The sequence below is a fragment of the Bombina bombina genome, chromosome 4 (assembly GCF_027579735.1).
Source record: "Bombina bombina isolate aBomBom1 chromosome 4, aBomBom1.pri, whole genome shotgun sequence".
NCBI classification, from domain to species: domain Eukaryota; kingdom Metazoa; phylum Chordata; class Amphibia; order Anura; family Bombinatoridae; genus Bombina; species Bombina bombina.
This window is the reverse complement of record NC_069502.1, coordinates 797510766-797538265: the sequence shown is the minus strand read 5'-3', so window position 1 is coordinate 797538265 and position 27500 is coordinate 797510766. Positions and strand designations below refer to the sequence as shown.

At 40.7% G+C, this 27500-nt stretch overlaps 1 protein-coding gene across 2 annotated transcripts in view; it reads left to right on the top strand.

The window, feature by feature from the left end:
* The window catches only part of LOC128657008 (gastrula zinc finger protein XlCGF26.1-like), a 107415-nt gene that overhangs the window by 24883 nt on the left and 55032 nt on the right, over window positions 1-27500 (top strand). For both annotated transcript variants that reach the window (XM_053711231.1, XM_053711230.1), the window contains exons 4-5: window positions 9190-9337; window positions 20665-20751. In XM_053711231.1, the coding sequence (XP_053567206.1) occupies window positions 9190-9337; window positions 20665-20751 (235 nt within the window). The remainder of the gene's footprint in view (window positions 1-9189; window positions 9338-20664; window positions 20752-27500) is intronic.

Here is a 27500-nt window from a genome sequence, read left to right as displayed (position 1 = left end):
GAACAAGCAATGGGAGAAAGTACTAATTCAGATTGCCATATCCCAGCAGGTCTGGAAGACCCAGTTGAACGCACTAGTAAATATGTGCTAAAGCATAATATTTGCAACGATACAGAGTCATCTCCTGTGCCTACTACTAACACCATCGTTCTCAATCTCAACACAGAGACCTCTCAACACCAAATGCCTGAGCCTCTTCAAATCCACAACACAAGTGCATCTAAGCAGCAAACCGTATCACCTCCCACTGACAATAAGGTGACTTCCAGTGACAAGCCGCAGCTCAAGCCACAGCCAGCAGAATCCTTAGAGACTACACCACAGTTGAATGCTCTTGCAACATCATTTTATCCTGGTAAACTTCACTCTTCTTCACCAAAGAACTTTCACACCCAAGGGTTCCTCAAGTTACTTTGGCACCAAAGAGTGAGAGATCAGACTTTACTGACTTTGCCAGATACATGATACGCCGTGAGCTCATTAACACAAGCCTATCAAGGTTTGACGACTGTCCAGAGAGCTACAGGGCCTGGAGATCAACCTTCAAGGCTGCTATAGCTGATCTCGACCTTACAACCAAGGAGGAACTTGATTTGCTCATAAAGTGGCTGGGGCCAGAATCCGCAGATCGTGTTAAAAGACTGAGAACAGTACATGTTGACCACCCAGATTCAGGCCTTGTTGCTGCATGGGCAAGACTTGAGCAAGCCTATGGTAGCTCTGAAGCCATAGAAAGCGCTCTGTTCAAGAGACTGCAAAACTTCCCAAAAATAGGAAACAAAGACTATCGCAAGCTCCAAGAATTAAGTGACCTCCTCATGGAGCTAGAGTTGGCAAAGACAGACCCACGTCTACCTGGACTAAGCTTTCTGGACACCGCTCATGGTGTCAATCCTGTGGTGTCTAAACTGCCATATAACCTGCAAGAGAAATGGGCACAACAGGGCTCAAGATACAAAAGAGACTATAACGTATCCTTTCCTCCATTTTCATACTTTTGCAGGTACATCAGCGATCAAGCCTGGATGAGAAACGATCCCAGCTTCAGCTTCTGCGAACCCAACTTGCCTGCTTCATCATCCTTACCAACTTCATCAAGGTATGATAACACGGCAGCTAAACGTAAAGACTTTAATAGAGCAATATCTGTTAAAAGGACAGACATTTCATCACCCGTATCCTCTCCTGCAAACCAGAGTGACTCGGGCGAGAGAGATAAAGACCCTAATCGTCAGTGCCCTATTCACAGGAAGCCTCACCCTCTTAAGAAATGTCGTGGGCTTAGGGTAAAGACTTTACAAGAGCGCAGGGAGATTCTCCAGAAACTTGGAGTATGCTATAGGTGTTGTGCTTCTTATGGTCACTTTGCTAAAGACTGTAAAGATGTTATAAAGTGCACAGAATGAAGTAGCGACAGACACGTTACAGCTATGCATCCTACTCCACTTCCAGACAACCCACAGCAGCTAACTGACTCCACCCCTGTTGCAATTCATGGCGGGGAGCAACAAAGTTGTGCTCCAGTCACAGCGAGTGTTTCCTCTGCATGCACAGAAGTCTGTGGAGAAGGCTTAGACTACAAATGCTGTGCCAAGGTATGTCTAGTCAAGATTTACCCACAGGATCAACCTGAGAATGTTGCTAGGATGTATGCTATAATAGATGAACAGAGCAACAGATCCCTGGTTAAGCCTAAATTCTTTGAGATCTTCGGCATAGAGGGTCATGCAACACCGTATACTCTCAGAACCTGTTCTGGTCGTATAGAGGCCTTTGGCAGAAGGGCCAATGGATTCATGGTCTCTGATATCAAAGGAAAAGAAGGCATACCCCTACCAACATTAGTCGAGTGTGACCAGATATCAGGTGAAAGGGAAGAGATTCCTACTCCAGAGGCTGCCTATCACCATCCTCACTTAAGGCACCTTGTTGATGATATTCCGGCAATGGACATGAATGCTGAAATCTTGGTCCTGCTAGGAAGAGACATTCTCAGAGTACATAAAGTACATGAGCAGTGCAATGGACCTGACAATGCCCCTTATGCACAAAGACTTGATCTAGGCTGGGTGATAGTGGGCGATGTATGCTTGAATAGTATGCGTACGTCATCTGAGATCCACTCCTTCAAAACTTACATATTAGAAAATGGACGTGCATCCCACTTCAAACAGTGCTCTCGCCATCATGAAGTAAGGGAGAAGCCTCCTGACATCATCCAAATACCTGATGTTACTCCTATCCTTTGTGATGACAATCCGGGTACCACAGTGTTTTGTACTACAAGTGATGACAACAAAATAGCCTTGTCAGTTGAAGACAGGAAATCATCTAAGCCCAAACAATGGCATTATGTTCCATCTGAAATTAATCCTGCAGATCATGCCACCAGGCCGGTGTCTGCAAGTGTCTTTGCAAATTCTTCTTGGTTAACAGGTCCAGAATTCCTGCTGGATCATCCAGAAGAAACCACAGCTGATGTCTTCAGTCTTCTAGAACCTGACAACGATCCAGAGATTCGTCCTGAAGTAAAAACCATTGTCACCAGAACTGAACAAAGACTCGTCTTGGGCTGTCAACGCTTTGAACGTTTCTCCAAGTGGACAAGGCTTGTACGTACCATTGCAAGGTTAGTCCACATTGCACACTGCTTTCACACAAAGCCCACAGATGTTCACTGTCAAGGTTGGCACGTGTGCCAAAGGTTTCTTTCTGCAAAGGATATTGCTGAAAGTGAACTGTTCATAATACGCAGTGTACAACAGGATGTCTTTGTCTCAGAAAGTAAATGTATCCGTGACAAGAGGGGCATTCCAAAAAACAGTCCTATAGCTAACCTGAACCCATTCTTTGACAATGATCATTCCGAGCCAGCTCCACCACTTCAAAAACTCCAAGAGTGCTGGTACCTGCCTTTCTTCGGAGTGTATCATCCACATAAGCCAAAACAAATCAGGGTAGTGTTCGACTCCGGTGGCCAAGCAAATAGCAAACGATGGGCAGTGCTGTTCACTTGCATGAGTGTGCGTGCAGTACACATTGAAGTAATAGAATATATGGATGCCTCAAGTTTCATAAATGCTCCTTGCCATCAGAGGACCAGTCAAAACATTAAGATCTGACTGTGGAACTAATTTCATTGGAGCCTGTCGAGAGCTACATCTCAACTCTAGGCCAATTCAAGACCTTTTAGCTGAAAAGGGCTGTACATGGATTTTCAATCCTCCTCATTCTTCCCATATGGGTGGCTCCTGGGAGAGAATGATAGGCATCACACGTAAAATACTGGACTCCATGCTTATGGACTTGAAATCCACAAGACTCACCCATGAGATTCTAACCACCTTCCTGGCAGAAGCATCTGCCATAATCAATTCAAGACCACTTGTTCCAGTTTCTGTAGATCCAGAGGCCCCAACTCTCCTCACTCCAGCTACTCTTCTTACCCAGAAGCTTGGGTCTGTTCCTGTCCCACCTGGAGTCTTTAAAACAGGAAATCTGTGCTACAATCAGTGGAAGCGATTACAACACCTTGCCAACTACTTCTGGAATCGTTGGAAGATGGAGTATCTCTCTACTCTGCAAGGACGCAGGAAATGGCAACATTTGAACCCTAACATCAAGGTTGGAGATCTTGTTCTCCTCAAGGACCAGCAAGCTGAAAGAATCGAATGGCCCATGGGACTGATTGTAAAGAGCATTCCTAGTGATGATGGAAAGGTGCATAAGGTGGAGGTGAAAGTTGCAAGACAAGGGACTATAAAAACTTTCATCAGACCGATCACGGAACTTATCTTGCTCTTGCCCTTTGGAGACTGAACTTACTTATGTATGCTGTTCTTCCTGTGACTTCAAGAAGGAAGTATCTTGAACTTTAATTGACACAATTGAAGTTTATACTATTGTTGTTGTTGCATTATATGTATGTTCTTTTTATATCTTTCAGGTCTTCAAGACATCTCTGCAAATTACATTGTTATGCATAACTTCCGTTATGATTTAAATAGTGACATTTATTATGCCAGACGGGGAGTGTGCTGCCTCAATGAGGCATAGAATATTACATAGCCTCTGTTATGTTCGTGTTGTTATAGTTAAGAAATCATATATTTTTATGCCATTGTTTCTAGGCTTCCCTGTGTTTGTTCTGTACTGCCATCTACTGACACTTTTTGGTAATGCTCCTATTTTCCAGTATCTTACCCCTGACCTTATTATGCATTTCCTTTTTGTGTATTACTCCGCCCTTGTAGTTTTATGATGTTTTCCTGTGTCATGGCTGCAGCTAACAGCCTCATGTAACAAGCACTCATGTTAATACATTGCAAGCTACGATCAGTATCATCTTTTGACCGCAAAATACTTTAACCATTCATTCATCTGCTGTATTCATTATCTGCTGTAACCTGATATTCAGAATAAAGCAACTTTGTGGATTGACAAGGTATTGGTGAGTTCAGCTATCTGACAAAGATTGTCTGCAGTGATTGTATCTTCTTATACAGGCCAGGCATAGAGGTCTCAGCAAGGGATAGATCATTATTACAACTATCTGAGTCAGAATAGTCCTACTGGGTGTTTTCAACAGACATTTTTGCAGCACTTTATATACGCAGCATTTTCTTGACACTGGGATTTTGTTTTACATATAACCTTTGATAAGGGCTCATGTAATTTGGTAAAATATTTAGTTTGGGGACCACATGGCTGTTATTAACCGCTTCTCATGCGGTAGTTGAGTTTTTTAGTGCGACGTCCATTGTTGGCGGGGCCTAATTTCGTGCCTCAGTTGCGCAGTTTACTTTGAAGGAGACAGCAGACATTAACTCCGGTTGGGCCCTATCTGTGTCTATACTATCCAGATTGGTGTCGATTCGTTTGGCAGGTTTCTGGGGGCAGGTAGACGCCACGGCTGAGCTGTGGCAAGGTGCAGGGGTCGTTTTTCAGCAATTTATAATACTTTTGCTTGAATGTTCCTGTAAAGAGTAAATTACTTCTTGCATATAGTATGCAATAATTTTTGGAAACTCTGCTTATTTATTCTTACTTTTGAAAGATTATAGACGTTTTTAAGTGTGTTTGAGAAAAAATGTGCGCTTTTATTTCTTAAAGGTGCAGTAACCATTTTTTATAAATTTAATTCTTTGCAATAAATAAAGTGTTTTCAACTGTTGTAGTTATTACTACTTTGTTTAACATGTCTGACATTGAGGAAACTCATTGCTCTATGTGTTTGGAAGCCATTGTGGAACCCCCACTTACATTGTGTACCTCATGTACTGATAGAGCCTTACAATGTAAGGAACATATTTTAGGAAATGAAAGTATGTCTAAGGATGATTCTCAGTCTGAAGAGAATCAGGATATGCCATGTAATTTTCCTCAAGTGTCCCAACATTTAACACCCACACAAGTGACACCTAGTACATCTAGTGCGTCTAATTCTTTTACTTTGCAAGATATAGCGGCAGTTATGTCAACTACTCTCAATGAGGTTTTTTCTAAACTGCCAGGTTTGCAGGGTAAACGCAGTAGGCCAGGTATTAATGTAAATACTGAACCCTCTGATGCTTTAGTAAACATTTCCAATGTACCCTCACAATGCTCTGAATTGGGGGTTAAGGAATTATTGTCTGAGGGAGAAATTTCAGATTCAGGGAATATGTTGCCTCAGACAGATACAGAATTAGTGTCCTTTAAATTTAAACTTGAACACCTTCGCCTATTACTCAGGGAGGTCCTAGCGATGATTGTGAACCTATTACAATTCCTCCAGAAAAATTGTGTAAGATGGATAAATATCTAGAAGTTCCCACTTACACTGATGTTTTTCCAGTTTCCCAAAAGAATTTCGGAAATTGTTAGAAAGGAATGGGATAGACCAGGTATACCGTTCTCTCCCCCTCCTAATTTTAAGAAAATGTTTCCCATATCAGACTCCATTAAGGACTCTTGGCAAACGGTTCCTAAGGTGGAGGGAGCAATATCTACTCTAACTAAGCGTACAACTAAGACAGTTGTGCTTTCAAAGACCCTATGGATAAAAAATTAGAGGGTCTTCTGAAGAAATTATTTATTCACCAGGGTTTCTTGTTACAACCTGCTGCCTGCATTGTTCCAGTAACTACGGCGGCGGCTTTCTGGTTTGACGCCCTTGAGGAGTCTCTGAAAGTAGAGACGCCCCTAGACGACATTTTGGACAGAATTAAAGCTCTCAAACTAGCTAATTCTTTTATCACAGATGCTGTTTTACAGATTTCTAAATTAGCAGCAAAAAATGCAGGCTTTGCCATATTGGTGCGCAGAGCGCTATGGTTAAAATCATGGTCTGCTGATGTATCATCAAAGTCTAAACTGTTGTTCCAGACGTTCAGTCTTTTTGTCAGGCTCTAATCAGAATCAAGCCTGTGTTTAAACCTGTTGCTCCACCATAGAGTCTGAATTTAGTTCTTAATGTTCTTCAAGGGGTTCCGTTTGAACCCATGCATTCCATAGATATTAATCTGTTATCTTGGAAGGTTTTATTTTTAGTTGCTATCTCTTCTGCTCGAAGAGTTTCTGAGCTTTCTGCTTTACAATGTGATTCGCCTTATCTTATATTCCATTCTAATAAGGTGGTTTTACGTACTAAACCTGGATTTCTTCCTAAGGTTGTTTCAAATAAGAATATTAATCAGGAAATTGTTGTTCCTTCCTTGTGTCCTAATCCTTCTTCTAAGAAGGAACGTCTGTTACATAACTTGGATGTGGTCCGTGCTTTGAAGTTTTACTTACAAGCGACCAAGGATTTCAGACAAACATCCTCTCTTTTTGTTGTTTATTCTGGAAAGCGTAGGGGTCAAAAAGCTACGGCTACCTCTCTCTCTTTTTGTCTGAAAAGCATCATCCGCCTGGCATATGAGACTGCTGGACAGCAGCCTCCTGAAAAAATTACGGCTCATTCTACTAGAGCTGTGGCTTCCACATGGGCTTTCAAAAACGATGCTTCTGTTGAACAGATTTGTAAGGCTGCGACTTGGTCCTCCCTTCATACTTTTTCCAAATTTTACAAATTTGATACTTTTGCTTCTTCTGAGGCTATTTTTGGGAGAAAAGTTCTTCAAGCAGTGGTGCCTTCCGTTTAGGTTCCTGTCTTGTCCCTCCCTTTCATCCGTGTCCTAAAGCTTTGGTATTGGTATCCCACAAGTAAGGATGAAACCCGTGGACTCGGCATATCTTGTAAAAGAAAAGGAAATTTATGCTTACCTGATAAATTGATTTCTTTTACGATAGGATTTTTCCTACCTTAATTCCAATTGGCTGATAGAATCCTATCAGCCAATCAGAATTCAAGGGACGCCATCTTGGATGACGTCATTTAAAGGAATATTCATTCGTCGGGTAGTCGTCGGCCTGGAAGGATGCTCCGCGTCGGATGGACCCGCTCCGGATGGATGAAGATAGAAGATGCCGCCTGGATAAAGACTTCTGCCCGTCTGGAGGACCTCTTCTGCCCGGATAGGATGAAGACTTCGGACCGTCTGGAGGACCACTTCTGCCCGGTTGGGTGAAGACGTTTCAAGGTAGGGTGATCTTCAAGGGGTTAGTGTTATGTTTTATTAAGGGGGGATTGGGTGGTTTTTAGAGTAGGGTTGGGTGTGTGGGTGGTGGGTTTTAATGTTGGGGAGTATTGTATTTTTTTTACAGGTTAAAGAGCTGATTACTTTGGGGCAATGCCCCGCAAAAAGCCTTTTTAAGGGCTATTTGTAATTTAGTATAGGGTAGGGATTTTTATTATTTTGGGGGGCTTTTTTATTTTATTAGGGGGATTAGATTAGGTGTAATAAGTTTTAATTTTTTTTTAATTATTTTATTATTTTCTGTAATTTAGTGGGGGGGGGGGGTTGTACTTTAGATAATTTTTCTTAATTGTATTTAGTTTAGTAAATTTATTTAATTATAGTGTAGTGTTAGATGTAATTATAACTTAGGTTAGGTTTTATTTTACAGGTATATTTGTCTTTATTTTAACTAGGAAGTTATTAAATAGTTAATAACTATTTAATAACTATTGTACCTAGTTAAAATAAATACAAACGTACCTGTAAAATAAATATAAACCCTAAGATAGCTACAATGTAACTATCTTAGGGTTTATTTTATAGGTAAGTATTTAGTTTTAAATAGGAATAATTTATTTAATGATAGTAATATTTATTTAGATTCATTTAAATTATATTTAAGTTAGGGGGTGTTAGATTTAGGTTTAGGGGTTAATCAATTTAATATAGTGGCGGCGACGTTGGGGGCGGCAGATTAGGGGTCAATAAATGTAGGTAGGTGGCGGCGGTGTAGGTGGGCAGATTTATGGGTTAATAAATATAATGTAGGTGGCGGTGGGCTCTTGGAGCGGCGGTATAGGGGTTAATATATTTATTAGAGTTGCGGCGGGGTCCGGGAGCGGCGGTATAGGGGTTAATATATTTATTAGAGTTGCAGGGGGCCGGGAGCGGCGGTATAGGGGTTAATATGTTTATTAGAGTTGCGGCGGGGTCCGGGAGCGGCACTTTAGGGGGTAAACAGTATAGTATAGTGTGGGTGTTTAGTGACAGGGTAGCAAGAAAGCTGTAAAAAAGCCAAAGAGCAGCGAGATCGATGACTGTTAGTTAACAACAGTCCGCTGCTCATCGCTCCGTACTTGGTGCACGGCTTTTTGACAGCTTTTTTGATAATTTTGGAGAACGTATTCAGGTCCGCGGCAGCGATGTTAGGTGATCTTAGGCGAGCGTATTGGTGCCGTCGAATGCAGGTAAGTTGACTGCTTGATAACTAGAGGCCTAATGGTTTGTTCTGGTTAGTGGTGGCATATATTTGTATCTAAAAGTCACATTCCAACCCTTGGTCTTTGGTTTGAAAATGTTCTCTATAGAATTGCACCATTACAGGAAAAATCCCCCCCCCTCCCCCTTACAGCAGCGTTCACCGACTGATTATAGAGGTGCGCAATGCTGGGGAATGTGACGTTATACTAGTGCCAGGGCTCGGTAACTCTTTACTTACCCATCTGGCCCTGTGTGTATTTCCTACCTTCTGTCTGTGTCTATGTATGTTCTCTGTATGTTCTCAGTAACATTATTCTGGCTCTGTCAATAAAAGTGTGTGACAGAACCAGTCCCTGTGTCAGCGCTGAATGAGTTGTGTGTGTTTCAGGTGCCTATAAAGTGTGATGATGTCGCTGTGTATTTCTCTATGGAGGAGTGGGAGTATATAGAGGAACACAAGGAGCTTTACAAGGACGTCATGATGGAGACTCACCAAGCACTAAGGACTATGGAGATCCCAGGAAATGAGAGCTCAGGTAAAGTTGTGTAGTAATAAATATCTCACTCAGGAAATGCACATACACTACAGAAGTAACTGAAAGAGTGTAAATCTACAATCCATGTGTGATCTAATGAGCAGTCTGATTATAAACAAGTTTTATACCCAATAAATATCAAAACATTTTCTTCTATAAGGTACGACGAGTCCACGGATTCATCCATTACTTGTGGGATATTATCTCCTGCTAACAGGAAGTGGCAAAGAGCACCACAGCAGAGCTGTCTATATAGCTCCTCCCTTGGCTCCACCCCCCAGTCATTCTCTTTGCCTACTCTAAGTACTAGGAAGGGTAACGTGAAAGAGGTGATAAAATATTAGTTTTTTATTTCTTCAAGCAAGAGTTTTTATTTTAAAATGGTACCGGTGTGTACTATTTACTCTCAGGCAGCAGATGGATGAAGACTTCTGCCTGGAGGCTGATGATCTTAGCATTTGTCACTAAGATCCAGAGCAGTTTCCACAGAATGGCTGAGGAGTACAAGAAACATCAGTGTGAGGAACCCTTTCATGCTATAAGCAGTGAGGTATGTTCAGTCATTTTTTTCTGGAGAGACTGTGGTATTTCAGAATTGGCTGACAGTATCCCCATGAGGGTGAGGGTAAGCAGTAATCCTAGAAGATATAGAGGGGTATTATAAGCTTGCATAAGGGGCTAATAAAAAAATGGTTGACACTGAGTATGTTTGTGGGCAAACATTTTGTGAACTGGGAGTGCTGATAACGTTTTTTGAGAACTGAAAGAGTTTATTTCAATAATTTTTTTTTTGTGACTATTGAGGGTACACTTGGCTTCTGGTTTGGGTTTTTGAACCCACATGGCTAGTTTGGAACCGCTCTGGTGCGGTTCCTTTAGGCTGTAAAAACATTGAGTGAGATGGGCGGGGCCTATTTTCGCGCCTCAGTTGCGCAGTTATTGCAAATCAAGCAGCAAGCTCCAACTCCGGTGGGCCCTTGTGGAAGTGTTGTACCAAATCGATGCTTTAATTCAATTTTTCCAACCCCTGAGGGCAGGTAGGCGCCACAGCAGGGTGTGGCAATGTGCAGGGGGTGTTTTTGTCCGGATTTAGGCCTATTAACGATCCAGTTTTGCACAGTAAAGGGTTAACTGTTCCTTTCTTTGTGGGGCAATCTCAGCTGCATTATTTGTATATCATATCAAAAAATTGAAAGGATTGGTGTATTTTAAGGCAGTTTTGCAGAACGTGTATGCTTTTTTTTCCTCTTAAAGGCGCAGTACCGTTTTTTAAGATTGTTATTTTTTTTCACTAAATAAAGTGTTTTCAAGCTTGTTTGTGGTCATTACTAGCCTGTACAACATGTCTGACATTGAGGAAAGCCAATGTTCAATGTGTTTAGAAGCCATTGTGGAACCCCCACTTAAAATGTGTCCCTCATGCACTGAAAGGGCAATAAATTGCAAAGTACATATTTTAGCTACTAAAAGTATGTTGCAGGATGATTCTCAGTCAGAAGAGAATCAGGATTTGCCATCTAATTCTCCCCAAGTGTCACAACCATTAACGCCCGCACAAGCGACGACAAGTACTTCTAGTGCATCTAATTCTTTCACCCTGCAAGATATGGCCGCAGTTATGAATACTACCCTCACAGAGGTTTTATCTAAGCTGCCTGGGTTGCAGGGGAAGTGCAGTAGGTCTGGTGTGAGAGTAAATGCTGAGCCCTCTGATGCTTTATTAGCCATATCTGATGTACCCTCACAATGTTCTGAGTTGGGGGTGAGGGATTTGCTGTCTGAGGGAGAGATTTCTGATTCAGGAAAAATGTTCCCTCAGACAGACTCTGATATGACGGCTTTTAAATTTAAACTAGAACACCTCCGCTTATTGCTCAGGGAGGTTTTAGCGACGCTGGACGACTGTGAACCTATTGTAGTTCCAGAGAAATTGTGTAGAATGGACAGATATCTAGAGGTTCCAGCCTACACTGATGTTTTTCCGGTCTCTAAGAGGATTTCGGACATTGTTACTAAGGAATGGGATAGACCAGATATTCCGTTCTCTCCCCCTCCTACTTTTAAGAAAATGTTTCCCATATCAGACACCATGCGGGATTCGTGGCAGACGGTCCCTAAGGTGGAGGGAGCTGTTTCTACCCTGGCTAAGCGTACAACTATACCTATTGAGGACAGTTGTGCTTTCAAAGATCCTATGGATAAAAAATTATAGGGTCTCCTAAAGAAAATATTTATTCATCAGGGTTTTCTTCTGCAACCTATAGAGAGTGCATTGTTCCTGTAACTACTGCAGCTACTTTTTGGTTCGAGGCTCTAGAGGAGGCTCTTCAGGTTGAGACCCCATTAGATGATATTCTGGATAGAATTAGGGCTCTCAAGCTAGCTAATTCTTTCATTACAGATGCCGCTTTTCAACTGGCTAAATTAGCGGCAAAGAATTCAGGTTTTGCCATTTTAGCGCATAGAACGTTATGGCTTAAATCCTGGTCTGCTGATGTGTCATCAAAATCTAAGCTTTTAGCCATCCCTTTCAAAGGTAAGACCCTTTTCGGGCCTGAACTGAAAGAGATCATTTCAGACATCACTGGAGGAAAAGGCCATGCCCTTCCTCAGGATAAGACAACTAAGATGAGGACCAAACAAAATAATTTTCGTTCCTTTCGAAACTTCAAAGGTGGTCCCTCTCCCTCTTCCCCTGCCGCAAAGCAAGAGGGGAATTTTACTCAATCCAAGTCAGTCTGGACACCTAACCAGACTTGGAGCAAAGGTAAACAGATCAAGAAGCCCGCTGCTGCCATCTCTCTTTGCTCAGGCTTGGACAAGAGACGTTCAGGACTCCTGGGCGTTAGAAATCGTAACCCAGGAATACCTTCTGGATTTCAAGAATTCTCCTCCAAGGGGGAGATTCCATCTTTCTCAATTGTCTGTAAACCAGACAAAAAGAGAGGCGTTCTTACGCTGTGTAGAAGACCTATATACCATGGGAGTGATCTTCCCAGTTCCGAAAAAAGAACAGGGGCAGGGGTTTTACTCCAATCTGTTTGTAATTCCCAAAAAAGAGGGAACTTTCAGACCAATTTTAGATCTCAAGATCCTAAACAAATTTCTCAGAGTCCCATCCTTCAAGATGGAGACCATTCGGACTATTTTACCAATGATACAGGAGGGTCAATATATGACCACCGTGGACTTAAAGGATGCGTTTCTACACATCCCTATCCACGAAGATCATCACCAGTTCCTCAGGTTCGCCTTTCTGGACAAGCATTACCAGTTTGTGGCTCTTCCCTTCGGGTTGGCCACAGCTCCCAGAATATTCACAAAGGTGCTAGGGTCCCTTTTGGTGGTTCTAAGGCATGGCAGTGGCGCCTTATCTGGACGATATCTTAATTCAGGCGTCAACTTTCCAACTAGCCAAATCTCACACGGATATTGTGTTGGCTTTTCTAAGATCTCACGGGTGGAAGGTGAACGTAAAAAAGAGTTCACTTATCCCCCTCACGAGAGTTCCATTCCTGGGAACTCTGATAGATTCGGTAGACATGAAAAGTTTTCTGACGGAGGTCAGGAAATCAAAGATTTTAACCACCTGCCGAACTCTTCATTCCATTCCTCGGCCGTCCGTGGCTCAGTGTATGGAGGTAATCGGACTAATGGTAGCGGCAATGGACATAGTTCCGTTTGCTCGCTTGCATCTCAGACCACTGCAACTATGCATGCTCAATCAGTGGAATGGGGATTATGCAAATTTATCTTCTCGGATAAATCTGGATCAAGAGACCAGAGACTCTCTTCTTTGGTGGTTGTCACAGGATCATCTGTCCCAGGGAATGTGTTTCCGCAGGCCAGCATGGGTCATAGTGACGACGAACGCCAGCCTATTGGGCTGGGGTGCAGTCTGGAATTCCCTGAAAGCACAGGGTATGTGGACTCAGGAGGAGGCTCTCCTCCCGATAAATATTCTAGAACTGAGAGCGATATTCAATGCGCTTCAGGCGTGGCCTCAGCTAGCTTTGGCCAGATTCATAAGATTCCAGTCGGACAATATCACGACTGTAGCATATATCAATCATCACGGGGGAACAAAGAGTTCTCTAGCGATGATGGAGGTTTCCAAAATAATTCGATGGGCAGAGGCTCACTCTTGCCATCTATCAGCAATCTATATCCCAGGAGTGGAGAACTCGGAAGCGGATTTTCTAAGTCGTCAGACTTTTCATCCGGGGGAGTGGGAACTTCATCCGGAGGTGTTTGCACAATTGATTCATCAATGGGGCACACCAGAATTGGATCTGATGGCATCTCGTCAGGATGCCAAACTTCCTTGTTACGGGTCCAGATCGAGGGATCCTCAAGCAGTACTGATAGATGCTCTAGCAGTACCTTGGTCGTTCAACCTGGCTTATGTGTTTCCACCATTTCCTCTTCTTCCTCGGCTGATCGCCAGAATCAAACAGGAGAGAGCTTCTGTGATTTTGATAGCACCTGCATGGCCACACAGGACTTGGTATGCAGATCTGGTGGACATGTCATCTCTGCCACCGTGGACTCTGCCACTGAGACAGGACCTTCTTGTTCGGGGTCCGTTCCAACATCCAAATCTAGTTTCTATGCGGCTGACTGCCTGGAGATTGAACGCTTGATTTTATCCAAGAGGGGATTCTCGGAGTTGGTCATAGATACCTTGATTCAGGCTCGAAAGCCTGTCACTAGGAAAATTTATCATAAGATATGGCATAAATATCTTTATTGGTGCGAATTCAAAGGCTTCTCATGGAGTAAGATCAGGAGTCCTAGGATTTTGTCCTTTCTCCAAGAAGGATTGGAGAAGGGGTTATCAGCTAGTTCCTTAAAGGGACAGATATCTGCTTTGTCGATTTTACTGCACAATCGTCTGGCAGATGTTCCAGACGTTCAGTCGTTCTGTCAGGCTTTAGTTAGAATCAAGCCTGTGTTTAAACCTGTTGCTCCGCCATAGAGTTTGAATTTAGTTCTTAAAGTTCTTCAAGGGGTTCCGTTTGAACCTATGCATTCCACAGATATTAAGCTTCTATCTTGGAAAGTTCTGTTTTTAGTTGCTATCTTTTCGGCTCGAAGAGTTTCTGAGCTGTCCACAATGCAATGCGACTCGCCTTATCTTGTTTTTCATGCTGATAAGGTGGTTTTGCGTACCAAACCTGGATTCCTTCCTAAGGTTGTTACTAATAAGAATATTAATCAGGAAATTATTGTTCCTTCCATGTGTCCTAATCCTTCCTCTAAGAAGGAGCGTCTTTTGCACAATTTGGACGTGGTTCGTGCCTTGAAGTTTTACTTGCAAGCGACCAAAGATTTCCGTCAAACATCTTCTTTGTTTGTTGTCTATTCTGGAAAACGTAGAGGTCAAAAAGCTACGGCTACCGCTCTTTCTTTTTGGCTGAAAAGGATCATCCGTGTGGCATACGAGACTGCTGGACAGCAGCCTCCTGATAGAATTACAGCTCATTCTACTAGAGCAGTGTCTTCCACATGGGCTTTTAAAAATGATGCTTCTGTTGAACAGATTTGTAAGGCTGCGACTTGGTCTTCGCTTCATACCTTTTCCAAATTTTACAAATTTGATACTTTTGCTTCTTCAGAGGCTATTTTTGGGAGGAAAGTTCTTCAAGCAGTGGTGCCTTCTGTTTAGCCATCTGTCTTGTCCCTCCCGTTCATCCGTGTCCTGTAGCTTTGGTATTGTATCCCACAAGTAATGGATGAATCCGTGGACTCGTCGTACCTTATAGAAGAAAAGTAAATTTATGCTTACCTGATAAATTAATTTCTTCTATGGTACGACGAGTCCACGGCCCGCCCTGTCATTTTAAGACAGACTATATTTTTTTATTTTAAACTTCAGTCACCTCTGCACCTTTTAGTTTCTCCTTTTTTCTTACTGTACCTTCGGTCGAATGACTGGGGGGGTGGAGCTAAGGGAAGAGCTATATAGACAGCTCTGCTGTGGTGCTCTTTGCCACTTCCTGTTAGCAGGAGATAATATCCCACAAGTAATGGATGAATCCGTGGACTCGTTGTACCATAGAAGAAATTAATTTATCAGGTAAGCAAAAAGTTTGTCAGGGATATTAATGCAATTGTATATGAATATTTTTATATGCACAAATTTATTTAAAGTGATTAAAATCTCCCCCTTTATAAAAACAGATCTGGAATGTTGGTTATATTTTAGATGGAGTTTAAAGGGACATGAAACCCACATTATTTCTTTCATGATCTAGAAAGAGAATGCAATTTTAAACATATTTCTAATTTACTTCTATTATCTAATTTGTTTTATTCTCTTGATATTCTTTGCTGAAAAGCATATCCAGATATGCTCAGTAGCTGCTGATTGGTTGCTGCACATAGAAGCCTCATGTGATTGGCTCACCCATGTGCATTGCTTTTTCTTCAAATAAGGATATCTAAAAAATAAAGCAAAATAAATAATAGAAGTAAATTGTAATGTTGTTTAAATTTGTATGTTCTATCTGAATCATCAAAGAAAGATTTTGGGTTTAGTGGCTCTTTAAGATGTAATGAAGATGTGATAAATCTTTTTAATACAGATATGAAATTCAAATGCTCTTCTGCCCACTTCAAAAGTAAATTTTTCTGTGAGCTAATGATTTGAATTGTCCAATCAGCGCTCATCCCATATGTCACTTTTGTTAAAGCTAGAGTGCTGATTGGAGAACAATTTAAACTGTTAGCTCAAAGAAAATTTTAATTTTGAACTGGGTGGCGGACGCAAGCTATTTGAACTTCATATCTATATTAAAAAGTAAATTACAGTGCATCTTCATTACAACTGAAGAATTAAACTCCATTTAAAATATCACTAACATTCCGCATCTGAGTTTATAAAGCGGAGACTACTTTATTATCACTTTAAGCAACGAACTAGCAGGAAATGCATGTAACATTCTTAGGTTGTGATGCGCATCGGCTGATAGAAAAATGTAGACTTATCGAGCAACAGATCATCTTTAAAAAAAAATTAAATAGAATACATTCGGCTAGATTTAGAGTTTTGTCGGTAAAGATCCGCGTAGCTAACGCTGCTTTTTTTCCCAACGCACCTTTCCAACAACGCTGGTATTTAGGGTTGTCTGAGGGGCTGCGTTAGGCTCAAAAAAGGGTGCGTTGAGCCTAATGTAGCTCCACTTCAACTCTCAATACCAGCGTTGCTTATGGTAGCGGTAAGCTGGGAAAACTTGCTCGTGCACGATATCCCCATAGGAAACAATGGGGCTGAGCTGGCTGAAAAAAAACTAACACCTGCAAAAAAGCAGCGTTCAGCTCCTAACGCAGCCCCATTGATTCCTATGGGGAAACAAAATTTATGTCTACACCTAACACCCTAACATGAACCCCGAGTCTAAACACACCTAATCTTACACTTATTAACCCCTAATCTGCCGCCCCCACTATCACTGACACCTGCATTATACTATTAACCCCTAATCTGCCGCTCCGGACACCGCCGCAACCTACATTATCCCTATGAACCCCTAATCTGCTGCCCCTAACACTGCCGACCACTATATTATATTTATGAACCCCTAATCTGCCCCCCCCAAAGTCGCCGCTACCTTACCTACACTTATTAACCCCTAATCTGCGACCGGACCTCGCCTCCACTATAATAAATGTATTAACCCCTAAACCGCCGCACTCCCGCCTCGCAAACAATATAATAAATAGTATAAACCCCTAATCTGCCCCCCCCCCAACGTCGCCGCCACCACCTAACTTCAAGTATTAACCCCTAATCTGCCGACCGGACCTCGCCGCTACTATAATAAATGTATTTACCCCTAATGCTAAGTCTAACCCTAACACCCTCCTAAATTAAATATATTAGATATAATTTTAATCTAACAAAATAAATTAACTCTTATTAACTAAAGTCTTCCTATTTAAAACTAAATACTTACCTGTAAAATAAACCCTAACATAGCTACAATATAACAAATAATTACATTGTAGCTATTTTAGGATTAATATTTATTTTACAGGCAACTTTGTATTTATTTTAACTAGGTACAATAGCTATTAAATAGTTATTAACTATTTAATAGCTACCTAGTTAAAAGAATTACCAAATTACCTGTAAAATAAATCCTAACCTAAGTTACAATTAAACCTAACACTACACTATCATTAAATTAATTAAATAAATTAACTACCAATAACAACAATTAAATACAATAAACTAAACTAAATTACAAAAAAAATAAACACTAAATTACAGAAAATAAAAAAAGATTACAAGAATTTTAAACTAATTACACCTAATCTAAGCCCCCTAATAAAATAAAAAATAAACAAAATAATAAAAGTCCCTACCCTATTCTACATTACAAAGTAATCAGCTCTTTTACCAGCTCTTTTGCCTGTAAAAAAAAATACAACCCCCCCCAACATTAAAACCCACCACCTACTCTAACCCACCCAAACCCCCCTTAAATAAACCTAACACTACCCCCCTGAAGATCTCCCTACCTTGAGTCGTCTTCACCCAGCCGGGCCGAAGTCTTCATCCGATGGGGCAGAAGAGGACATCCAGACAGGCAGAAGTCTTTATCCTATCTGGGCAGAAGAGGACATCCGGACCGGCAGACATCTTCATCCAAGCGGCATCTTCTATCTTCATCCATCCGACGAGGAGCGGCTCCATCTTCAAGACCTCCGGCGCAGAACATCCTTCTTCACCGACGACTACCCGACGAATGAAGGTTCCTTTAAGGGACATCATCCAAGATGGCGTCCCTCAAATTCCGATTGGCTGATAGGATTCTATCAGCCAATCGGAATTAAGGTGGAAAAAATCTGATTGGCTGATGCAATCAGATCCAATAGAATGCAAGTTCAATACGATTGGCTGATTGGATCAGCCAATCGGATTGAACTTCAATCTGATTGGCTGATTGCATCAGCCAATCAGATTTTTCCTACCTTAATTCCGATTGGCTGATAGAATCCTATCAGCCAATCGGAATTTGAGGGACGCCATCTTGGATGACGTCCCTTAAAGGAACCTGTAGTCGTCGGTGAAGAAGGATGTTCCGCGCCGGAGGTCTTGAAGATGGAGCCGCTCCTCGTCGGATGGATGAAGATAGAAGATGCCGCTTGGATAAAGATGTCTGCCGGTCCGGATGTCCTCTTCTGCCCGGATAGGATGAAGACTTCTGCCGGTCTGGATGTCCTCTTCTGCCCCATCGGATGAAGACTTCGGCCCAGCTGGGTGAAGACGACTCAAGGTAGGGAGATCTTCAGGGGGGTAGTGTTTATTTAAGGGTGGTTTGGGTGGGTTAGAGTAGGGGTATGTGGGTGGTGGGTTTTAATGTTGGGGGGGGTTGTATTTTTTTTTTACAGGCAAAAGAGCTGATTACTTTGGGGCAATGCCCCGCAAAAAGCCCTTTTAAGGGCTGGTAAAAGAGCTGATTACTTTGTAATGTAGAATAGGGTAGAGACTTTTATTATTATTTTTTTATTTTATTTTATTAGGGGGCTTAGATTAGGTGTAATTAGTTTTAAAATTCTTGTAATCTTTTTTTATTTTCTGTAATTTAGTGGGTTTTTTTTTTGGTAATTTAGTTTAGTTAATTTGTTTTTAATTGTTGTTATTGGTAGTTAATTTATTTAATTAATTTAACCCTTTAAGGACACAGCTTTCAGTTTGCTCAATTGTTTTATGACGGAAAATTTCCGTCATATGTCCTTAAGAGGTTAATGATGGTGTAGTGTTAGGTTTAATTGTAACTTAGGTTAGGATTTATTTTAAGGTAATTTGGTAATTATTTTAACTAGGTAGCTATTAAATAGTTAATAACTATTTAATAGCTACTGTACCTAGTTAAAATAAATACAAAGTTGCCTGTAAAATAAATATAAATCCTAAAATAGCTACAATATAATTATTCGTTATATTGTAGCTATGTTAGGGTTTATTTTACAGGTAAGCATTTAGTTTTAAATAGGAAGACTTTAGTTAATAAGAGTTAATTTATTTCGTTACATTAAAATTATATTTAATTTAGGGGGGTGTTAGGGTTAGACTTAGCTTTAGGGGTTAATAACTTTATTATAGTAGCGGCGAGGTCCGGTCGGCAGATTAGTAGTTAATACTTGAAGTTGGGTGGCGGCGACGTTGGGGGGGGGGCAGATTAGGGGTTAATATTTATTATAGTGTTTGCGAGGCGGGAATGCGGCGGTTTAGGGGTTAATACATTTATTATAGTAGCGGCGAGGTCCAGTCGGCAGATTAGGGGTTAATACTTGAAGTTAGGTGGCGGCGACGTTGGGGGGGGGGCAGATTAGGGGTTAATAAATATTATAAAACAAAAGGGGTACCCAGTGGGTAGATTTAGCAGCTCTTTAAGTGCGATAATTCCCAAAAATCACACTAAAATTAAAATTGTACAAGGATTAAGAGTGCGCTCAAAAAGAGCTCTACCACAATACTAATTCTATCGATAATTGAGTACTATAATATATAAAAATTGGAATGGAGTCCAAACTTTCAAATAGTAAATAAAATTATATTTTAATAAGTATTTTACTAAAAACTTTATAAACAGTAAATCATATACATATATAAGATAAATTAAGGTGCACCTTATATCTGCTACACAATAGATACAATGTAATTAAAACTTTGTTATGTTTGTTAAACTATTTAGTTTATTTACTATTTGAAAGTTTGGACTCCATTCCAATTTTTATACATTATAGTACTCAATTATCGATAGAGTTAATAAATATTATGTAGGGGCAGCAGATTAGGGGTTCATAGGGATAATGTAGGTGGCGGCGATGTGCGGTCGGCAGATTAGGGGTTAAAAATATTTATTATAGTGGCGGCGATGTGGGGGGCCTTGGTTTAGGGGTACATAGGTAGTTTATGGGTGTTAGTGTACTTTAGAGCACTGTAGTGTAGAGCTTTATATACCGGCGTTGGCCCATAAAGCTCTTAACTACATCCTTTCCATGGGCGGTAGGAGTCTTGTCGGTAGAGGGTCTACCGCTCACTTCAGCCAAGACTCTAAATACCAGCGTTAGGAAGATCCCATTGAAAAGATAGGATACGCAATTGGCGTAAGGGGATCTGCGGTACGGAAAAGTCGCGGCTTGAAAGTGAGCGTTAGACCCTTTCCTGCCTGACTCTAAATACCAGCGGGCGGCCAAAAGCAGCGTTAGGACCCCTTAACGCTGCTTTTGACGGCTAACGCAAAACTCTAAATCTAGGCGATTATAAATTGTTTCATGATTAGCAAAAATAAACTAATTTTATTCTCTGTTAGAACTAACAGGTCACAATGATGAAAATCTAGACACAGGAGCACAAAGAGAACTTGTACAGGATATTCATCCATCAGATGTCTCTGCAAGTGAGTGATCTATAGTATAAGCTGCGCACTTAAAAAAAACCTAGCTGATTCTGATATTATTTTACCCTATCAAAATGATGAGCCTCAGTACAGACAGGTTGCAATGATAAAATCTATTTGGTTCATAAACATACCGGGCGAGATTACATATGTGGCGTATTTTTCAGCGCAACTGCTGAAACCCACGTCACCCGTAAGTTCATCTCGCACATCGGGTGAATCACATAAAACGTGTATATATAGCTCCTCCCTTCCCTCCCACTCCAGTCATTCGACCAAAGTTAGTAAGAGAAAGGAAAAGCCAAGGTGCAGAGGTGACTGAAGTTTAACAAAAATAAAGACCTGTCTATAAAACAGAGTGGGCCGTGGACTCATCGTATCTAAAAAGAAACAAATTTATCAGGTAAGCACAAATTTCCTTTTCTTTTTAAAGATATGATGAGTCCACGGATTTCATCCTTGTGGGATACAATACCAAAGCTATAGGACACGGATGAAAAGGGAGGGACAAGACCGGGAACCTAAACTGAAGGCACCACTGCTTGAAGAACTTTCCTCCCAAAAACATCCTCAGCCTAGGCAAAGGTATCAAATTTTTAAAATTTGGAAAAAGTGTGAAGAGACGACCAAGTCGCAGCTTTGCAAATCTGTTCAACAGAAGCATCATTTTTGAATACCCATAAGGAAGCCACAGCCCTAGTGGAATGAGCCGTAATTCGTTCAGGAGGCTGCTGTCCTGCAGTCTCATATGCAAAACGGATGATACTCTTCAGCCAAAAAGAAAGAGAGGTAGCCGTAGCTTTCTGACCCCTACGTTTCCCAGAAAAAACGACAAACAAGGAAGACGATTGACGAAAATCCTTAGTCGCCTGTAAGTAGAACTTCAAAGCACGGACCACGTCCAAATTATGTAACAGATGCTCCTTCTTAGAAGGATTAAGACACAAAGAAGGAACAACAATTTCCTGATTAATATTTTTATTTGAAACAACCTTAGGAAGAAAACCAGGCTTAGTGCGTAACACCACCTTATCCGAATGGAAAATAAGATAAGGAGAATCACATTGTAATGCCGAAAGCTCAGATACTCTTCGAGCAGAAGAGATAGCAACCAAAAATAAAACTTTCCAAGATAATAACTTAATATCAATAGAATGCATAGGTTCAAACGGAACCCCTTGAAGAACATTAAGAACTAAATTCAAACTCCAAGGAGGAGCAATTGGTCTAAATACAGGCCTGATTCTAGTCAGAGCCTGACAAAAAGATTGGACATCTAAACATCTGCCAGACGCTTGTGTAACAAAATAGATAAAGCAGAAATCTGTCCTTTTAAAGAACTTGCTGACAACCCCTTCTCCAATCCTTCTTGGAGAAAAGACAAAATCCTGGGAGTCCGAACCCTACTCCATGAGTAGCCCTTGGATTCACACCAATAAAGATATTTACGCCATATCTTATGGTAAATTTTCCTAGTAACAGGCTTACGTGTCTGAATCAAGGTATCTATGACCGAATCAGAAAACCCTCGCTGAGATAAAATTAAGCGTTCAATCTCCAAGCAGTCAGCTGCAGAGAAACTAGATTCGGATGATGGAAGGGACCCTGAATGAGAAGGTCTTTCCTCAATGGGAGATTCCACGGTGGCTGAGATGATCTCTGTGGATAGGAACATGAAGGTACGCATCCTTCAGATCCACTGTTGACATAAATTAACCTTCCTGGATCAATGGAAGAATGGTACGAATGGTTTCCATCTTGAAAGATGGAACCCTGAGATACTTGTTTAGACTCTTGAGATCTAAGATAGGTCTGAAGGTTCCCTCCTTTTTGGGAACTACAAACAGATTTGAATAAAACTTCTGTTCCTGAATTGGAATGGGACAGATGACTCCCATGGAGAAGAGGTCTCTTACACAACGTAAGAACGCCTCTCTTTTTATCTGGTCTACAGACAATCGAGAAAGAAGAAACCTTCCTCTGGGGGAAGAATTTCGGAATTCCAACTTGTATCCCTGAGACACTATCTCTAATGCCCAGGGATCCTGAACATCTCTCATCCAAGCCTGGATGAAGAAAGACAGTCTGCCCCCTACTAGATCCGGTCCCAGATCGGGGGCCAACCCTTCATGCTGACTTGGGAGCAGCAGCAGGCTTCTTGGATTGTTTACCCTTGCTCCAAGACTGATTGGGTCTCCAGGTAGACTTGGTTTGTGAATAGTAAACAAAGAAAAAGAGTAGAACAGCTGCACTCAAACTGGAATAATTATTGTAAGAAAAACATGTGCTACCTAGAAGAATGTATTTTTAGCAAACATAGCAAGAAAGTAGATACCCCAGAATGAGGGGTTTCCAAAAGTCTAGGCTAAACCAGCACAGCTGTAGATAATAAAAACTCAAGAGACAAAAGTGTCAAAAGTTAAAACATCCTTTAATAAATCACACATATCACAAACATACCACATTCATACATGGGATCCCAGATAAATAAAAGTCAATGGGCTGAGAGAGAGCTTCTGGTGCACCAGGGCGAGCTGGATAGATATATATAAGCAAATGGTGTTAGATATTTTTAATCCACAAAAGTAATGGTTCTATATCTTAAAAGTCCCCAAAGTGCCGCTCAGCCGAACTAGCCGGACCACACCCCCGACCCAGAAGCGTGATCAAATCACTTATAAAGCATACCTTAGAGGCCGTGCGTGTATATGATATTCACAGGTGTAGGAGCCGTCATGTCCTTATTTGCAAAGAGTGGTAAGCAATACTACCTGTGTCCGTGACGCCAACGGCAAAATCTTCAATGCTTAAGTGGGACGTGGTCTTCTAGGGCAGTTCGGGGCTAGCCGGGATCCAATGCTGCGGTGAACTGAAAAAGCTGCAAAGCACCGACGAGTCTGAACGCTCGTTTCACTCCTTCACATAGTGCAGCGTGGAGCTTCTTCCGGGTGCTGACGTCACCTAAGTTAGAGTATCCTTTTATTGGTACACAATGTTTGCCGGTCATTTCTTGATTCGTTGATAAACTTGTCAATCATGCTTTGGCTGTTTATAAAGTAACAAGTCCGGACTTCTTTGCCCAATCGTACAGATGTAACAAGTATAACGTTTATTACAATGTTTGAAATACTTGACATTGTATCCAACTTGAAAATGAATTTGTTACGTTGAAGATGCCCAAATTGGTACCATAAAGGAGATACAGAACATTCATACACACATTCACAATATAAGAAAACATCCATAGTTAAAATTAAAAATTAATCTTTATTTTAATTAATAAATGTTTTAAATTCAAAAGCTTTAATTTATTGTAATATTTTTATAATATAAGTTTGTGCAAAAATGTGTGCAACTTTAACCAACCAAGAAGGGAGAAATGTTCTCCATTTTTCTTAATACTTGCAGTAACATTTACAAAAAAAGGGGATTTGTAAAACACAAATATTTACATAAGAAGATTCCAAAATACTTTACTGGTCAATGTACAGATAGAGGGATTCCTAACCTAAAAAAGAGGCAAATTCCAACTTCTCATTAAGACCATTTGGTGATAATATATTCAATCTATAGATCCATCTTGTCTCTTTTTGTAATAAAATCGTATCAATGTCACCTCCACGTGCACTTAACTTAACAGACTCTATTCCAATGAAATGAAGATCATCAGTTTTAGATCTATGAGACTGAGCAAAATGTCTTGCAACTGGGCTGTCTACATCACAATATTTAATGTCATCTCTATGTTCAGTAATACGAGATCGTAGCTCTCTAAAAGTTTTTCCTACATAAAACTTTTTACATGAACAAAAAAGGAGATATATTACTCCTTTAGTGGAGCAATTAATAAAAGAGTTGATTTTATATGTAACCCCTGTGTTGGTACTGAATGTCTTGGTTTTACACATGAATTTGCAGCATACACAGTGGCTGCAAGGTGAACTTCCAACCACTTTCTGGGCAGCATGTTCTAGCCAGTTGCCTGTAGGGACTTTATTAAATTCGCTCTTTACAAGAATATCTTTTAAGGTATTAGATCTTCTCGCAGTCATAAGCGGGTAATCACCCACATATTCATGGAGTGTATTGTCATTAGTCAGTAGGTGCCAATTTTTACCTAAGATAGATCTTACTTTGCCCCAATGTGCGTTATATTTGGTAATGAATCTAATCTTAGTATCTTCCTTTTTTGTTTGTTTATTTTGGTAAAGGAGATCCTTTCTATCCTGCTGAGATGCCTTAAATAACACTCTTTTTACACTTCTCTTTGAGTAACCTCTCTCAAGAAAACGAGTCATCATCTCTTTTGCCTGTTTTTTGAAAACGTGATCTTCAGAGCAAATTCAGCGCAGGCGCAGAAATTGCCCATAAGGTATACCTCGCTTCAAATTTTCAGGATGATGGCTTGATCCTAAGAGTAGGTTGTTAGTTGCTGTTGGCTAACGAAAAACTTCAGTTACTATTTTCCCTTCCTTTTTGCTTATTTTTAAGTCCAGAAAGTCAATTGAATTGTAATCATAATTACATGTAAGAAAAATATTTTTGTCATTTGAGTTTAGTAAGGTGACAAACTGGAGCAAGTCAGACTCACTGCCATCCCACAGTAAGAGGATATCATCCACATACCTTATCCACAGGGCTACATGTGCACCAACTGTCTCGGCATGTTCACCAAAAACAAACTGATCTTCCCATCCACCAAGATGTAGACATGCATAAGTTGGTGCACATGTAGCCCGCATGGCTGTTCCTCATTTCTGTCTATAACATTTTCCATCAAACATGAATCTGTTGTTTTCCAGAACAAATTTCAATAATTGAATCACAAAGTCGGTATGTTTTTTGTACCCTATTCCTCTTGTATTAAGAAAATGTTCACATGTCTTAAGCCCAATAGAATGTGGGATAGAGGAATAAAGGGACTCAACGTCCAGAGAAACCAACATGGTTCCATCCGTGACACGAATACCATCCAATTTTTTGATTACATCAGTTGAATCTTGTACAAATGTACGCAAGTCTTTCACAAAAGGTTGCAGGAATGTATCAACATAATTACTAATACCCTCTGTGGGGCCCCAATCCCAGAAATGATTGGGCGGCCGGGGTTTTTTTGGACCGACTTATGTAATTTTGGGATCCAGTAGAATACTGGTACTTTCAGTTTATGATTGAATAGGAAAGTAAATTCCTGACCTGTGATTAAGTTGTTTCTTCGAGCATCATTTAACATGAATAACAGCTCATTATGTGACTTATGAAAATCTAGCAACTGCCGTCTTGCCTCCTTAATATAATTTTCTTGGCTTAAGACAACGACTTTGCCGCCCTTGTCCGCAGGCTTTATGACCAGTTCCTGATGATTGGTCAGTTCTTTTAAAGCCTTACATTCTGCCTTAGTGAGATTGTCATTCACAACCTTTGTGTTCTTTATTTGTGCCAACTCACGAGACACATTTTGTACAAAGATTGAAATAGTAGGGATGGAGGAAAAAGAGGGCATGTAGTTAGATTTTTTCTTTAGATCTGTTTTTGGGAGTATATCAATACTTTGCGTGCTCTGCTCATATAGTAGAGTTTCAAGACAGTCAAGGGCATCCCTTTCTTTATTACATGTTAAATTAATTTGAACTTTTGGTGTCATGACCTTTTTCAAGGCTAACTTTCTCGCAAAAAGGTGAAGATCTTTAGTCACTTCAAATAGATCTAAGTTGTTAGATGGACAAAAACTTAGGCCTTTTTCTAATACCTTAATATGTGCGTTATTTAAGGGGAAGGAGGAAAGGTTAATTATACCCATTTTTTGTGGGGAAGGTGGGGTGCCAAGGAGTGAACTAGTCATTCCTTCTAGTTGAATCTCATCCTGTTTCTGGTCATCATATATTGACCTTGATGGCGTCTGTTCTCTCTCCCTCTCCCTCCTCTCCTGTTTTGGGTTTGTCCACCCGTGTCTCCTCCCACCTCGTCTAGTCCTACCCCTAAAGGGTGCATCTGTGAGTTGTCTTTACTGCTATTTTTATTTTCACCATCTGACTCCATGTCAGAATTATCAGTACCTGAATCGTAGAAATTCCTTGTATTGATCCTATTCCTATATATATATATTTTGTTTCTCCTGTAATCTTCCTGATCTCTTATCAGTTTTCTCCGTTTTCGTGATTTTAAATCGCTCTGTAATTTTTCTATGAGTTTTTGTGTTTCCTTATTAAGTTTTTCAAAAGGGGAATCACTTTCAAATTTCTGTAAACAGTCATATATATCAACATCTTTTTTACAGTTTTCCAATTTTTTCCCATCTTCTTCAATAATTATCGCAATTAAGTCAAGTGAACATTTTGATAATATCTCGTTCCATTTAACTATAAATTCATTGTCTGCATCAATACCTCGGAGGTTAATGCCAGGGTCCAAGCGAATTCTTAGGCCTCTTGGGATTACCTCCATTTTTAAGTAATGGTTTGTGAATAGTTACCTTCCTGTTTAGAGGAAGAGGAAGGGGGGATTCCCTTGAAGTTTCGAAAGGAACGAAAATTACTCTGTTGACCTCTCTGTTTGGATTTCTTATCCTGAGGGAGGAGATGACCCTTGCCTCCCGTGTTGTTAGGACCGAACAGGGTCTTCCCCTTGTAAGGAATAGCCAAAAGCTTAGACTTAGATGATACATCTGCAGACCAAGATTTCAACCATAAGGCTCTACGTGCTAAGATGGAAAATCCTGAACTCTTAGCCGCCAATTTGGTAATCTGCAA